The sequence below is a fragment of the Eulemur rufifrons genome, chromosome 17, assembly GCF_041146395.1.
Source record: "Eulemur rufifrons isolate Redbay chromosome 17, OSU_ERuf_1, whole genome shotgun sequence".
NCBI classification, from domain to species: Eukaryota; Metazoa; Chordata; class Mammalia; order Primates; family Lemuridae; genus Eulemur; species Eulemur rufifrons.
In genome coordinates, this window is record NC_090999.1 from 47,827,875 (window position 1) to 47,843,352 (window position 15,478).

Here is a 15,478-nt window from a genome sequence, read left to right on the forward strand (position 1 = left end):
ATACAGCCAGGACAGGGTTGAATACCCTTAGGAGCCTTGGATCTTTATTGTGACAGCCTCATCTTATGGGCAAAGAAACTGTTGCTCGATAGAGAAACACGGACATTGACCTTCTCTCCCTATGTGGGAATGTCTTATGCCGTAATGGGAAAGCGTTACTGAATGGCACAGCCTGTTCAGTCCCTTCTTGTGTCTGGGTGATCATGCTCCCAGGATGTTACAAGTCATACCATTTAATGTTTGCCATTAGGAGCAATTATTAGTAATTCTCTTTTAGTTACATTAGTTTAGGTAACTCCTGTTCCCAACCAAACAGGAAGAGATATATTTATTTGGTACAAAAAAATTATTTTAATGAAACACTCCCACTTCTACCAAATTGTATAACCTCTTTCCACAGTTTGTTTTCCTGGCTGCTGTTAAGAAATATGAAACTGTGTAACAAGCAGAATTATTTATATATGTCATGATGCTTCCTATTTCAAGATGTTTGCCATACTCTATGCTCTGAACTTTCATACTGAATGAGAAAGCTCTCATTTTGGTCAATTTTTAGTTTGTTTTCTTTAAACCTCAGAAGATCTTCTCTTCGCCTGCCTTCCCTCCTCCCTGGAAGTGGATAGATTCTCAGAGAGAGCAACAGAGAGTGTCAACAATGAGCCATTTAGTTCTACCTGTTTACTGTTCTATTCCACTGAACAAGATGTGAGGATGGAGCAGAAAAGAGAGAACAGGGAGCTGGACTAGCAGAACAGGCTTGAAAAACTCTCCTCATAGAGGAAAGAGCATCTCCCCACACTCAAACCATTGGTCAGGTTGAATACAGTGAATTACACCCCAGGTTTAATGGTATTGTTAGGGTACTGCACCAGGTCCTGTGGGACATACCATTATAAATGGTTGATACCATGCTCGCCTTTACTAGTGGTATAATTCTAAAAGAGAACAGAAAGGGTTTAGATGTTCCCTTTTGATCATATTTTTCTTGGAAGAAAATTGCAACCTGTATGACCATGGAACATTTCTCACCATGTTCAGATTGGGATCTATGAATTAGCAATTCTGTCCTAGCAGGGCCGGTTAATATCTCATGCTGACAGGTTGTCCTACGTTGGGGAGCATACGTGTGCATGTGTGTGTTTGTTTTGTTACCTGATCTTACTGAGTCTCTTCCTGGTTATTGAAAAGGGAAGAAAAATGCAAATATTATCAACGTACCCAGCTGGGAATCTGTTCAGAGTAAAAACCCTACTTTCTAATCAACTGAGTGTAATGGTCCAAAACACAAAGTGTAAAATAGTCAAAGATAAGGTCTTTAATAGCCAGCACAGCTCTTTCGATTTCCGTACAGCTGAAGATATCAAGTATATTAAACAAATGTGTGGCAGGGGTGTAAAGCCTTGTCTGTTTTTAGATGTTTTGGTATTTTGGATGTTACTGTACTGGGGGGATCTGTGCTGTGTCACACAGATGGATGATGGAGCAAACTGATGCAGAGAACTTGGCTTGTCACTGTGATAAGAGCTCATTTACATGTTTTAAGTCTAAAGCCTTACTTACATTCATTGATCTAGATACAGAAATAGCAGTATAAACCAACGAAAAATGTAAGCTAGCGTTTCCTTTTGCGTTCACGTGCAGGGGGTATTTCCTTCTAGTTGTTTCAAGTTGGAGCTTCGTTGTATGCCAGCTCCTCACATGTTGTCGGCAGCACAGGCTGCAGCTAGGACAGAGCGAGGGGCTGTTCCTACCATGCTGAGGGAGAGCAGCACCTCCACACGGCCCTGGCAGTGTCTTGAAGGGGGAATGGCATGCTGGGAATTTATTGGGAATTGGAAGTGTGGTGCAATAAGGGTCTTTTAATTCATGGGGGTGATGGGAGGGATGGGGGCAGGGAGGGAGCTTGATGAGGATTGGGTCAGGGTCACGATCTAGTTTAGGATTAGGATGGTTTTAGGGTTTAAACTGTCTGTTGATGGTTCCTGTTGAGTTTTGATGAACCTTGAGGGAAGTTCTTATAATGAACAATCAGTCATTTGCCTGGAATGGTAATGAAGACAATGGAATAGTAAAATCATGTTAACACGGACAGTAATCTGTGTGGGGAAGGAGGTCATTGTGTCCTCAGTATCCAAATAATGCATGGGAGTACATAGTTTCTGTTCTTATATTTCAGTCAAGAGCTATCTGTGGCAGAACTAAGAACGACAGATGTTCCACAGCTGCAGCCATATACTAAAAGCTGACTTTCCTAGGTACTCACCAGGGAAAGAACTACTGGTCATTTATTCATTCATTCAATAAGCAAATATTTATAGAGCACATACCATGTGCCAGGCACTAGGACTGGGGATACCACAGGATAAAAGGCAAGGTGTCTACCTTGTGGGCCTTTCATTCCAGTGTGACATGGCATTGTCCAGATCTCCTTCAGGTTACAAGCACAGTCAGTAACATTACTTCACTGCAGGTCCTGTATAGCTCAAATTCCTGCTGCATACTCATTACAACAGATCTTGAGTGCTGGGATTTTCATGTTTAGGTTTATCTTAAGGTGTCTCTCGATGCTTATGGAGTTCATGGGCCTAGCTCTTTTAACGTAGGCAAATTTATTCTTTCCCATAGTGACAGTGTAATGTTTATCAAGGGTGAAGTGTATTCCAGGCACTGGGCCATTATGGTAGGAATACAGGTATATAAACTCTATACAAATTAGGCAATTTAAACATACACAAATAATTGAAATTTTAATAGCCAGTTGTCATTCAACTCCACAAATACTGAATGACTTTAGTTTGCCAGCTGCTATGCTAGGTATTAGGAATAAAATACCTCAAGGACCCCTCAGCCTATAAGAGAATACAGTCAGGAAATAATCATAACATAGAGCAGCAAACACACTGTGGAACCAAGGCACACAGACCAACCAAAGCCCTCTGTCCAGGGGCAGACACTGTGGAAAGGCACAGGCCTAGCTTTCTAAGCTAAGCATTGGGGTGGCATTGGTAATATGAAAATAATCTTAGAGATCTCAGAGATGGGCAAAAGCACTACTGTGAAGTTTGGAGAAGACCATGGTCTCAATCTCAAGTTTCCTGGACATATGAATGAAGCCCATTTCTGTTGTAGTTTCTTATCAAGGGAGGAGCAGCTCTGAGGATTAAGGGTGGAAACAGGCTCTTCTACGGTCTTAGCCTTCCAGAGCATGCCCTGCCCAAGTAGCAATACCTCCTTGAAGGATGCTTTGGAAATCAACAGGTGTCTGTTTCCAAAGGATGTTTTTTCCCTGCAACGTGTTTTCTCCGGTTGGCTTTCCTGTACATTTAGTGCAAGATGCGAATGTGTGGCATCACGGTGGCAAGAACACTGTTCCAGTGTTGACCAGATCTGGCTCTGGCACCTACTGGCTACCCAACCTTGGACAAATCACTTGACCTCTCCAAATTTGTAAAATGAGGTGTTGGTATTAGATGCTTTGGGGGGTTCCTTCCAGCTGTGACACTCTTATTATGTCTAAATGCATTGTCTCCTTGATAAAATGCACAAATCTAGCTTTGTAAATAGAGGAACTAATATCATATGTTTTTCTTTGTCTTCAGTATCTCTGCACAGAGAGTCTCTTCTACACCTGGCTATGAGATGGGGCCTGGCTAAGCTTTCCCAGTTCCTTTTGTGTCTCCCTGGGGGAGTCCAGGCCTTGGCTTTACCCAACGAAGAGGGTGCCACACCATTAGACTTAGCTTTGCATGGTGGACACTCCAAGCTGGTGGAAGACATCAAAAAGTAAGTTTAACTACTTGGTAGTTTCTCTTTCTTACTCTATTTCTATAAAGTCTGCCAAGAATTATGGAAAAATGGAAATAACCAAACTATAAGCTAGTGTTGGCTTATGTTTTACTGTTAGTTCTTATGTATACAGTACAGATATACATATAGTGCATAAACGAATATGCAAATATACTTAGTATTAAGATTTCATGGGGGAAAGATGGGGAAAAAAGGCTCCATGGGGGGCAATAATGAAAAAAAAATCAGGGGAATCACTAGCCCCTACTCATCTTTGAGGTTTCAGCTTAAATGTCACTTCCTCAGAAAGGTCTTCTGTGTTATTCTCTTTTATGATTATGATTAATTCACAATATTATGTATGATTAACATGATTAATTCTTAATATCAATAATTTTATAATTATATATGTGATTGTTTCATATATATCTCCCTACTAATATATATACGCACACATACATACATATCTCCCCACTAAATCATTTGAGGGCTGGGACTATACTAATTCTAGTACAGTGTCTAGCACATAATATTCATTGAAAGAACATAAATTTTTATTGAATCAGTGAAAAACAGACAAATGGTATGGTACTATTTGGCCAATGTGATGGTCATTAGGGTCTAGTGAAATAACATAAAGGAAAGAATTTATAAACTATGAAGTACTCTATATTGATGATGGTATTGATGCTTCTAAAAAATAAGTACATTGTTAGAATGGTTCAGATATGTCATTATTTTTAACTTATGAAAGGAAGATTCATATATAGTGATTTTATTAACTTAGCAGTATACAAAACAAAATATAAGTAGGAAAGTGCATTGAAAATTACAAAGTGCTACATAAATTTTAAATATTGTTAGAGTATTATAACACAGCATGTCTTACTTGGCTGGTTTTTCTTATTTGGCTTGTGGAACTCCATGTAATTCACTTATGGTTATATGGCTCATAAGTGCATGTTAGAGTAGAAATCAGGTTTCTGTTTATTTGTTTTTTTTTCTCATTTGGTCAAATGAGCATCAACCGAGGGATAAGCCCATTCAAAGGGAATTGTACTTTAATTTGCTTTAACATGACCCCACTTTCTTGCCTAAAATGGGCAAGGCAAAAATGTTTCCTTTGACTCAGTTGGTGTGGTTCAGTGTTCCATTGAGGTCCTGTAGGCTGAGTTCTTCCTCTGTTGATAACTTTGTATTTTTTTTTACTGTGTTCAAGACCAGAAGATATTATGTATTTTAAAAGCTTACATGTCTGATAAATCCATTCTTGGATGGGATTAGACTTATACTGTATGATAAATTCTGACCAAATGCTGGAGCTTCCATATTCTAAATTAATAACAATGACCTTATTACCCAGGCTCAGAGACCATGTACCCTACTGGCACAGAGAGTTGTTTTTTGGAAGATTCTGGAGTCCTTGCCAGTAATTCATGTCAGGAGTTTGGGGAGATTCCCCAAATCTTAGAGTACAGTTGCTCTTTATGGATCTCTTGTTGCCACTCCATATGATGGAGACAACATATATTTCATTAGAAATATAATTTTGTAAAGCAAACATTCATTAACAAATAATGTCATGTTAGGAGGAGAAAGAGGCATAGAGCTAGTTCTGTGAAGGGAGGAATCTGGGAACAATCTGTTGGAATGTGATAACATACCGAGGTGGTCTGTAATCTGGAAGCATTAATATTTTCCTCCTGAGGCTGTTTTGCTGTTGCTATTACATGACCTTATAAGCCATCCAGAATATTATGATACTAACCATGAAGCCTACCTATAGTTTATAAATATGCAATTGTTCTTAGCCAAGACAGAACAGACAATAAGCTTATACTCAAGAATTTAGTTTGGGAATATTGTTCCTTTGTTTATAAGTGTATCCAAAAATATACTCATTAATGCATTTTTGATCAAGTACATGAGCAAATTTATGTGTATATTAATTTGCATGAGAAAGTGATTTACAACAGTGGTACCGGCGTGTTATGAACATCTCACTTGTTTGTAACATCCAAACCTCATCATGCTCCCTAGAGATCATATCTGTTTTCCACTGTAATCACCTAATAAACTATTGGCTGCCAGCTGATTTGTTCTACTACATATGGCCCCATTAAAGTGAGAGGCATCTTTTCAGATTAAAGGGAGAATGAAATACTGAGGTAAAGTACTGTGTTTAAAAGTCAGTACTGTTTCATTATTTATATAAACCTTTAAAGTATATAGTATTTGTCAATGGCTTTTCAATAGATCTACTCTCTAGGTGGAAAAAGAAAGATGGCTTTATAAATATCTATTTACATAATCTTGTGTATTTATTGCTTGTAGGTTACTTTCAAGGATCGTTTTGCTAGTTGGATTTCTAATGTCAGGGGTAGTGTGGGTATCGGAATCTTGCAGTTGGTGTCTTCGAAGCTTGTGCGTGGGTTTTGATTTGTGGTGTTTCAGTTTTCAGGGCAGGCGGTCCCCAGCCTTCTCCCGAGTGCAGCTCAACGAAGAAGCCTCCCTGCATTATGTTCATTCATCAGAAACGCTGACCTTAACCCTTAACCACACAGCCGAGCATCTGTTGGAGGCAGATATTAAACTCTTCCGGAAATACTTTTGGGATAGAGCCTTTCTTGTCAAGGTTTGTGCCCAGTTATTCTGGCATACAATTGATGCACACTCCTTGAGAGAGTGCAGGCACCAATTCATTGTTATGGGAACAGTGTTTTCTGGGGGTAGCACTTTTTTTTAAATGAATCCTTAGGGGATATGAAATTAGAAACTGTGTTAGATCAGTAGAATGAAGATGATTATTATATTTTCACAGTAGAAAAATAGTAGTTTGTATAATATTTGTTTCCTTTCTGAGTCAGCCCTACACATGGTTGGGTTTTAATATTTTAATATTGGATTTTTTCTCTTAATTTATTGATTATATTATAATTATTATCTAAAACAGTTGCCTTTAGGGCTATCTTATACGTATAATATCTATTCCTGTGCTTTCTTATGGCTTAGATGTAGTTAAGAATTTGTCCCAGCATACAGATTCTTTTTGAATGCGGACAGGTAAAAACCTATTTCTTTTCCAAAGAGGTTTTCCCCCTCCCATCATGGCCCAAACCCCAGCTTTGAGTACTATCATAGCATGCCCATCTTGGGGTTTAAAATGTTTCACTTTCATTATTATTGTATTTTGTAGACTCTGAAAGAATATAAAGAATATTTACATATTTTAGTTATTATTAAGAAAAGTGTTAGTAAGGGGGCTTGAGTCAATCTAGTTGGCAGTGCTTGGGGGTCTGATGGACCCACAAACCAGATCCTGTGGCCTCCTATGTTCTCCAAGAACAAGACATAGGTTTCACGACCATATAGCTTTATAGAGTAAAAAGTCAGCTTAGAAAACTGATACTGTCATTTATCACAGTTTTGGCTTTTGTACAGTGTTTTCATATAATTAAGCTAAATTTTAGCCAAGAACATTATATATCAAATAAAGACGATTATTGGCTTACTCTATTTAAGTTTTATTTAAACAATTGAAACATGCTCCGCAGAGTATGATCTTCCTCTCTTTGTTGAGTTTTAGGGAATTAGGGGTATCATTTTCTGACACACAGTATTATGTACCATATTTACAGAATGAGGGTTTTGCTTAAGGGGTTCTTGTCATTTGAAGATACTCAAACCTTCAGCCATCACTGTGGCTTCTCACCGAAGCACCAAGCGGCGGTTATTCCGGCCGGGTAGATGCTCGGCTTTGATGCGCAGTGGCTTGCAGGGTGCGCTCCGTTCCTTGCCTGTCCTCAGAAGAGACACTCAGGTAGCAGCATGACACTTGGTGACTGACCTCCTGAAAAGAATAGAACAAACCCTCTGTACAGCAAAAATTACTGAATATTTGCTTCATTATAAATTCCTCCAACTTCTGAGGCTGAATTCATGACTTGTCGCTCATTTGAGATAATGCTGGTGACCTTCGGGGAAGATTGATTTATGATGACTAAATCTGGAAGCCACAATCATATACTGTAGTGGCCTTTACAATAACAAAGACCAAATGGAGGTGGCTCTTCAGTTTCTCTGAGATTTTCATTTTATGAAGAACACTTGGTGAAAGAATCAGTTCAGGTGGAATGGCCTTATGTTCCAAGTTTCCACAGCCGTCTCTTTCCTTCCTTCCTTCCTCAAGGTGCATGGCCGGTGGTGGGCAGGGAGACTGGGAGGGAAGGGCTGAGAGGTTCTTTACGACATCCAAAGTCATTCATTCTCACTTGCCTGACAAAATGATTCTACAGTTTTCTTGAATTTAAATTTTTTCTGGTAACATCTTACTTGGTTAGATATTATTTTAAATGTAAGCAGGTGGTAATTATTTTATGGGTTGTCATACTAAAGCTTTACAACTTTGGATAACGTATTATAAGGTTACATGTAGATTTTGTGTAGAAAGTATTCATGCTGTATTGAATCTTGTCTAAAAGTCCATTTTTATATGACAGCTATAGACAATGACTTTGATCTGAGACTGATCTGAGAGACTGTGGGCCTCACTGAACCACAGCCCATACACAGCCTTCTCCAGAGAGAAACCTTTAATCTCAGGGTTTGAGCATTGCTCGGTTATCTGCAGCCCTCTAGAACAATGACAATAAAACCTTGCTGCAGAAACCTGAGTTTGCTTTAACCAGACACAAGAGCTTTTCAGGTGATCCTGTTCAGAAGCCGTACTTGTTCAGAGCTCTGAAGGTTTCATGTTTTCACACTATGTTGCAGTTGGTGATGGCAGGATGACAATTTATAAAATATGTTAAATGTTAAAATGGAAGTTGGTACTAAATATCCAAACTGTAACGACAGATATTAGGAAATTAAATAATAGGCAAAATCTTAGCTGTATCTTTTAATCATTTTTTTAGTTATATCCTCCCGATGAAGGTTTTTTGGTTAATCAGAATGCTGGTAATTTTGTTCTAGAACTCGGCTAAAATTAATAAAGCAACTAGGAAATTTAAGTTTTTTGAGGTGCAGCCAAAATTACTCATAAGGATAAAAATTAAGTTTTAATACATCTTATTTCAAAAGAAAATAGTATTTCCTTATTTCAAGTTTTGCTGGGATCACAGACCAGCATTGCCTGATGCCCTGTTCTCACATAGGCTTGGCAACTCCCCTCGCTGAAAGACAAGAGGCTTGAGGTTAAGGCTACCCCAAGTAGACACATGGGGCAGGTGGCTGTCTTGGGCCTTGAGCCGGTGTGGTTCCCCCTCTTCCAACCCCAGGTGCTCATGGGGCCATCTTCTCGCCGCCTCCCCTCATAGACCTGCTCATTCCATGGTGGGCCCTGGAAGAGAGAACTCGGAGGTAGGGCTGGGGAGTTAGCAGCCCATGGAGAATGGGTGACTGGGCACTTATTGATCCCTGCCCCCTTCTGGTTTAGTAAATTGTGTATTCTTTCCTGTTCTTTTTGCCCTGGCTTGGGGATGTTGTTCTAAAATAGTCAAAGAGCGAGGCACTCAGTGTACTGGGCTTACTGACGTGCCAGTGGGATTCAGGGTCCCTGTCAGTTGTGTGGTTGCCCGCCCAAGTGTACTGATGATTTATTTTGGAATGTGCGCTGACTCAATCTTGGGCTGGTTTACTATTTGGCACATCAACACAAAATTCTGTGTTTCTTCATTTTCCCTGGCTTTGGGGAATCTGTATGAAAAGAAAATCAGTCCCCAGAGGTTAGCTTTTCTCTAAGGCCTTTGGAAGACTCACCAACTTAGTTTCAGCCAAGGACAGCCTGCACCAGCATGTGCCCATCTGCAGCTTAAGGTCATCCTGGATCCTCCCTGTGATCGTGGTCCCACCCTGTCCCCTGGTCCTTCGAGATCTCTGTGTCTTGGGGTGGATGGCGGTTGCTCCAGGTGGGCAGATGCATAAATCAGCAGTCCTTCTTTCTGGTTCGTGCGTCACATTCCTGAGAACCTTCTGATTGTTGTGACCTGCAGAAGCAGTAAAGGATTAGTAGCAGGGACGATTTGGGCCCCTGCCTTGGGATTTCCCCTGATTTTTCTCACCGTCGCCCGGGAGCGCTGGCTGTGTGTTCTCCCAGCCGCTTTCACCCACCACTTTCTTTCCCGACTTCCCCAGCTCTGAGATCCTTGAGTGTGATTTTCATCTCTTTATTGCGTATTTGAAGCCTTAAATGGTTTTAAGTGAATTTTTTTTTTCTTTTGTTCCATAGGCCCTTGAGCAAGAAGCCAGGCCAGAGGAAAGAACTACTGTGCCCTCTGGTGCTGCAGAAACTGCAGAAGGTACGTGCTCCTTTCCCACGTAGGGAGCAGGGAAGTGCGCAGCTCAGGGGCAAGATCGGGGTGGTGGTGGGATTCAGCAAAGCGCTGGGTCCTCTGAGCGTGGAGTGAGGTGTACCGTTTGTTTCAACCTTTTATTCAGCTAGCGTTTACCGAGTGCTGTCTGCCAGGCACTGGCCCAGGTGCTCTCCCACGTCTGACCGTCAGCGCACTCTCCTGACACTGAGAGATGGTTCTCATTCCAGAGTTCAACTTGTTCTTTCATTCCGTCCTTCAATCATGTGCTCTTTAGCGTGTTCAAGCTTTGTGGAGCTCCTACTCTTGCTGGGCCAGTATGCTTTGGGAATCGTGTCATGAGGGTCGGGGAGCATCACTGGCGCTGGGAGGTGAGGGGCTGGGGATGCTAGATGCTCTTCAGGGCACAGAACAGCCCTGCACAACTCGGGAGTTGTCCTACACAGCTGCTCATAGTCCGGATGCTGATTCAGAGACTGAATGTACGATTCTGCTCATGGTGGGAGTTCTTCATGGAGATATATTATTTTATAAAACAGTGCCCCACTCTAGGCACACTGTCACACGTGGAATCAGTCTGGCGCCACACTTGTACATAGCACCCCCCTTATTGCAGGAGCATCGTCCTTCCTTATTCTCTCACACTTGGCAGTTCATCTGGGCACACCGTCCTTGCTTCCTGTCAGGTTATTTCCCCTTTCTCATGTACAAATAAGTCTGGTCTATTATCAAGTCCTAATAATGAATAGGAGTTCTTAGTCAAGGAAGCATTCTTAACTCTGTTTTTGCATATTTGTCTGGAATGGATTCTGATTTTGTAATTTTTTACAAACCCAGTGCTTGCAAAAATCTGACATCATCACTGTGTCTTGCAGGGTAGTCAGGGCAAAGGTTTTATGTCTTGAAATACATATTATCTTATTATTAGTTACTTTCCATTTGCTTCATATTTTAGCTAGGATATTATTTTGATTTTTATTTTTTGAAATTATATGTAGAGATAAGTTTTTATGTATGGGGGGTAGAGTTATGTTATCCATTAACTTAATTTCAGAAGAGTGAAGGGCACATTATGACATGTCTGTTAACATCGAGGGACATTGGCCTGTTAGGGCTGACAACCACTATGCTAGATGCTGGGGTTAGGGAGGAAAAATAGGACAATATCCTTGTTTCTAAGCCACCAATGTGAACAGCTGATTAATACCTTTGACTCTTCTTTTAATTGGCAACACAGAATAGCTGGCTTCCAGGTATGTGTCAGGTACTGTGATCATAAACTCTTTACCCCCATGCTTGTTAAAAAGTAGCCTTGGAGAAGGAATAGTTCTGGTGAGTGGCTGGAAGTCAGTGTGGTCTGTCCACACTGCATCTGTTCTGGGGGAAACCCGACCCGCTCAGTTTCCCCCACAAACTACACAACGCTGGGCCCCGTGGAGCTGGGCCGTGTTGAGGGGGTTACAGTTTACCCCGCCTGCCCAAGACAGTGGTGAGTTACTTCACGCTTTCCCCTCGAAGACCTGGAGGGGAAACCTCTTTGTGGTCTTGTGTTGGGAACACTGGCTCCTCCTGAGCACTTTGCTTGCCGTAACTGTAACTGATCAGGTTTCTTCTAGTTGGCTGATAAAAAACTTGGAGCCAAGTTTCCGGGCTGCTGATTGCAAATGCCTAGGGTACGGCTGACTGCACTTTTATATTACCTTTATTTCTTATATAAGCCTCTATCCTTTTTCTTTTTAAAAATCAAATTCTGATGTTTAAAATCATCTTGTAAATTTCTTCCTCCGTCGTACTCTACCTTCAAACTAGTTTAAAACAAAATGAGGTCTAAATGAGTGCTTAAATTCCAAGTTCTTGTCCTTAAGGGGCTTACGGTTTGGGGTTGGGGCAGAAAAGCAAGCTTTCACAGCACACATGGTAAGTTCTGCAGGAGTCATTTGCAAGTAGCCCTCCATATTAGCATGCTGCAGAATGTGGCAGTGGAGTGGTCAGGGAGAGCTTCCTGGAAGAGGTGAGGCTGGAGTTGTGATCTCCTGGAGAGAAGGGAATTCTAGACAGTAGACATACATGCAGTACAGAGCCCTGAACCAGATGATGCAGTGGGGGAAATGCAGGTCATTCTGCAGTCTTGGAGAATGTGTGTGTGTGTGTGTGTGTGTGTGTGTGTTGGTAGTGTTGGCAGGAATGTAGGCTTGAGAGGTAGGCAGATTGGCAGGGCTGTACATGAGGCAAGTTGCTGGAATTCTACTCTGATAGCTCTTGGAGGTGTTTAAAATAAATCAGATTAGATTATTATTTTAGAAAGGTCACTCTGGTGGGAGTATGGAGAACAGATTGGAAGGGCCAAGTGGAAGACAAGGGACCAGCCAGGGGGCTGCCGAGAGCAGTGCAGAGGATGTGATGCGATGGGCGGTGGGGCAGGTGAGTACCGTCCTGAAGGTGTGGGGTCTGACTGGGAGTCAGTGGGGAGGGAGAAGGAGATTCCTCCATTCCCGGGGTGGGTCCCTGGGTGGGATTGGCCACACAGGAAGCAGGATTGTGACGAAATGTGTGTCAGTTTTAGACAGGGTGAGTTTGATGGGGCTGTGGGGCAGCCAAGTTAATATACCTGGCTGCCAACTGGACTGAAGTCTCTTAATCAACATACAAAAGACTTTGGGTGGAATCCTAAGCCCTCTCTAAGTCCAAATAACGTATGTATTTTATAGACCTTCTAGATAATGCCTTTGTATTTGTCTACCCCTGAAGGAATATTAGAAACTGTATGCACATTCTAGCAAAGGGCAGTATTCAACTAAAGTGAAAATACTCAATTAATTTTTGTCCATTCATGAGCCTAGAGGAGACTCAACTGGAAGAACAAAACATGTTGAGCCATGAGAGCTTCCTCTTAAAAACAACAACAAAATAAAGCAAACTTTGAGATCTACTTGAAGATTCTTAAGAGATCATGCTTTTCTATTCTTTCTGGGACAATGGGTAGAGGAGGAAACTCTAAGCTTATGTCTGTGGCTGTCATTAATTAAAAGACCATATATAAAGTAACTTCAGCCTATAAGTTAACTTTGCTGTCTTTGTGAGTGTGATAAATGGTTTTATTATTGCCTATGAACCAATTATGTTTCTATAGTTTCATGATTATAATCATATTCCCAGAATAATGGGAAGTTATTCCAAATAAATTTAATGACCAAAAAGGCATCTTGTTTTTAATATATTTAGATTAATAAGCTAATTATTAATATTTATTAATCCATAAACTGGTTCTATTTTTTCCCTTGCCTTCTTGTCCTTATTTGATCTCTCTGTGCCAGGATTTCTTAAAAAGCATTGTATAGAACACCAATCTTAGAAGATGTTTTGAAAACTAAGGATTCTTTGACTGAATAAGTAGAAAATGCTGTGCAGTAGCTCCCCCCTTATCCCCAGGGTATACGTTCCAAGACCTCTAGTAGATGCCTGAAACCCCAGATGGTACCTAACCCTGTGTATACTATGTTTTTTCCTATATGTACTTATGATAAAGTTTAATTTATAAAATAGGCACAGTAAGAAATTAACAATAGCTAATAATGAAATAGAACAGTTATAACAATATGCCAGCATCATTATTTTCATGCCTTGGGGCCATTATTAAGTAAAATAAGGGTTATTTGAACACAAGCACTGCCATGCCATGGCAGCTGACCTGATAACTGAGAGTGCTACTAAGTGACTAACAGGCAGGCAGTGTAGACAGCATGAAGATGATGGACAAAGGCATGACTCACTTTCTGGGTGAGATGGAGCAGGATGTCACGAGATTTCATCACACTACTCAGAATGGCATGTAATTTAAAACATATGAATTGTTTATTTCTATAATTTTCTGTTTAACATATTTGGGCCATAGTTGACCACAGGTAACTGAAACTGCAGAACATGAAGTTGTGGATAAGGGGGGACTACCATATATGAAACCCCCACGTTGGAGATTCAGAATGCAGTTGATGTTTTATAGGTTCTAGTAAGTGTAATCTTGTTTAAGTTAGCAGTTGCCTAATTTAACTGATCACAGAACAATCCCTTTTCCCAGTTCTCAACCTCTCATGGAAGTGACTCGTGGAAGGTATTTTTGGAAATGTTGCTCTTCCTCAACCCTACTGAGTTCCCCCAACTGCCTGGACATTATTTCTGCCATTTTCACTATCCCTGGGTTTCTCATCTTCCATTAGGACAGTAATGCTCACCCTGGGGAGGGGAAAGGGAGGTGCGTTTCAAACCACTCATGGTCATCTTGAATATTCCAGATCATCTGTGCCTCCCCCAGCATCCCACTTCTATTCTTGATGTCGTTTGGAAGACTGTTGCCTGCCTAGAGTCTGTTGGGCCATAAGCAAACTGAGAACCACTATAGTATCATTTGCCGCTGTTATGAATCCATTTTCTTTTTAATTCTTTTGTAGTTAAAAAAAACAAAAACCAAAACCTTTTGTGTGGTTTGCTAACTTAACTGTCTCAACTTCTTGTCACTAGTTTGTTACTTTTGTTGGGTTCTTTCCATAATTTATCTTCCACGTTTTCATTAACAGGGAAATATGGAGTTGGGATTGGAACACAAGTTCTAATTACAAAGGAGAGAGGGCAAAATCATTCCTTTTAGGACAGAGGCAGCAGCTCTCAGGCTCGAAGGGGCTTCCCCCACGTGTTCCTGTGTGGAAGGCAGGAGAGGCCACAGGTCCAAACACAAGGCCCAGGCTGGGCAGGTGGACATGAGTCCTATATGCTCATTTACTTATCCATTCAGTAAATATGTATTGCATGCCCACTTTATACCAGGCACTGTTCTCAGCACTGCAGTAACCAAAAAAAAAAAAAAAAAATCAAAAAGAAAAAGCCCTGCCCTCAAGGAGTTTACTTTCATTTAAGTTCACTTAGGCATTTGTTAGTGCCTGCTACGTGCCAGGCACTGTTCTAGGCACCGGGTGTGCAGCTGCAAGCTGAATGAAGTCTGTATACTCATGGAGCACACAGGCCCGTGGGCATGTGGAGGGCTATTTCGGGGAGTCAGGAATCAATTTCCCCCGTTTCATGCATGCGGAAGCAGCAGCACAGAGAGGTTATGTAACTCACTTGAGGTGACACAACTTGCCCAGGCTGTCAGAACTCGGGCAAAGAGTCAACTCTCTTCCTTAGCACACTACAGAATCCCAACTACCCCTATGTAACAGAGGAGCTATCTATTTAATATTTAGTGTTTGGACTGACGATCTAGAGTTCTCTCCAGCATTTGTGTGATAGAAAAAGTGCAAACACTGGAACCATTGCCTTGAGATGAACTTTATTCCAAATGGTTGATCTGTCTCAAGTCCTTATGGCTGAGAGATTTGTGACTTGCATGC

The 15,478-nt window shown here is 41.1% G+C and overlaps 1 protein-coding gene across 1 annotated transcript in view; it reads left to right on the forward strand.

The window, feature by feature from the left end:
* ARHGEF28 (Rho guanine nucleotide exchange factor 28) overlaps positions 1 to 15,478 on the forward strand; it is a 267,842-nt gene that overhangs the window by 114,952 nt on the left and 137,412 nt on the right. Inside the window, exons 5-7 of the mRNA XM_069492767.1 lie at positions 3,600 to 3,783; positions 6,241 to 6,421; positions 10,016 to 10,085. Coding sequence (XP_069348868.1) covers positions 3,600 to 3,783; positions 6,241 to 6,421; positions 10,016 to 10,085 — 435 coding nt within the window. The remainder of the gene's footprint in view (positions 1 to 3,599; positions 3,784 to 6,240; positions 6,422 to 10,015; positions 10,086 to 15,478) is intronic.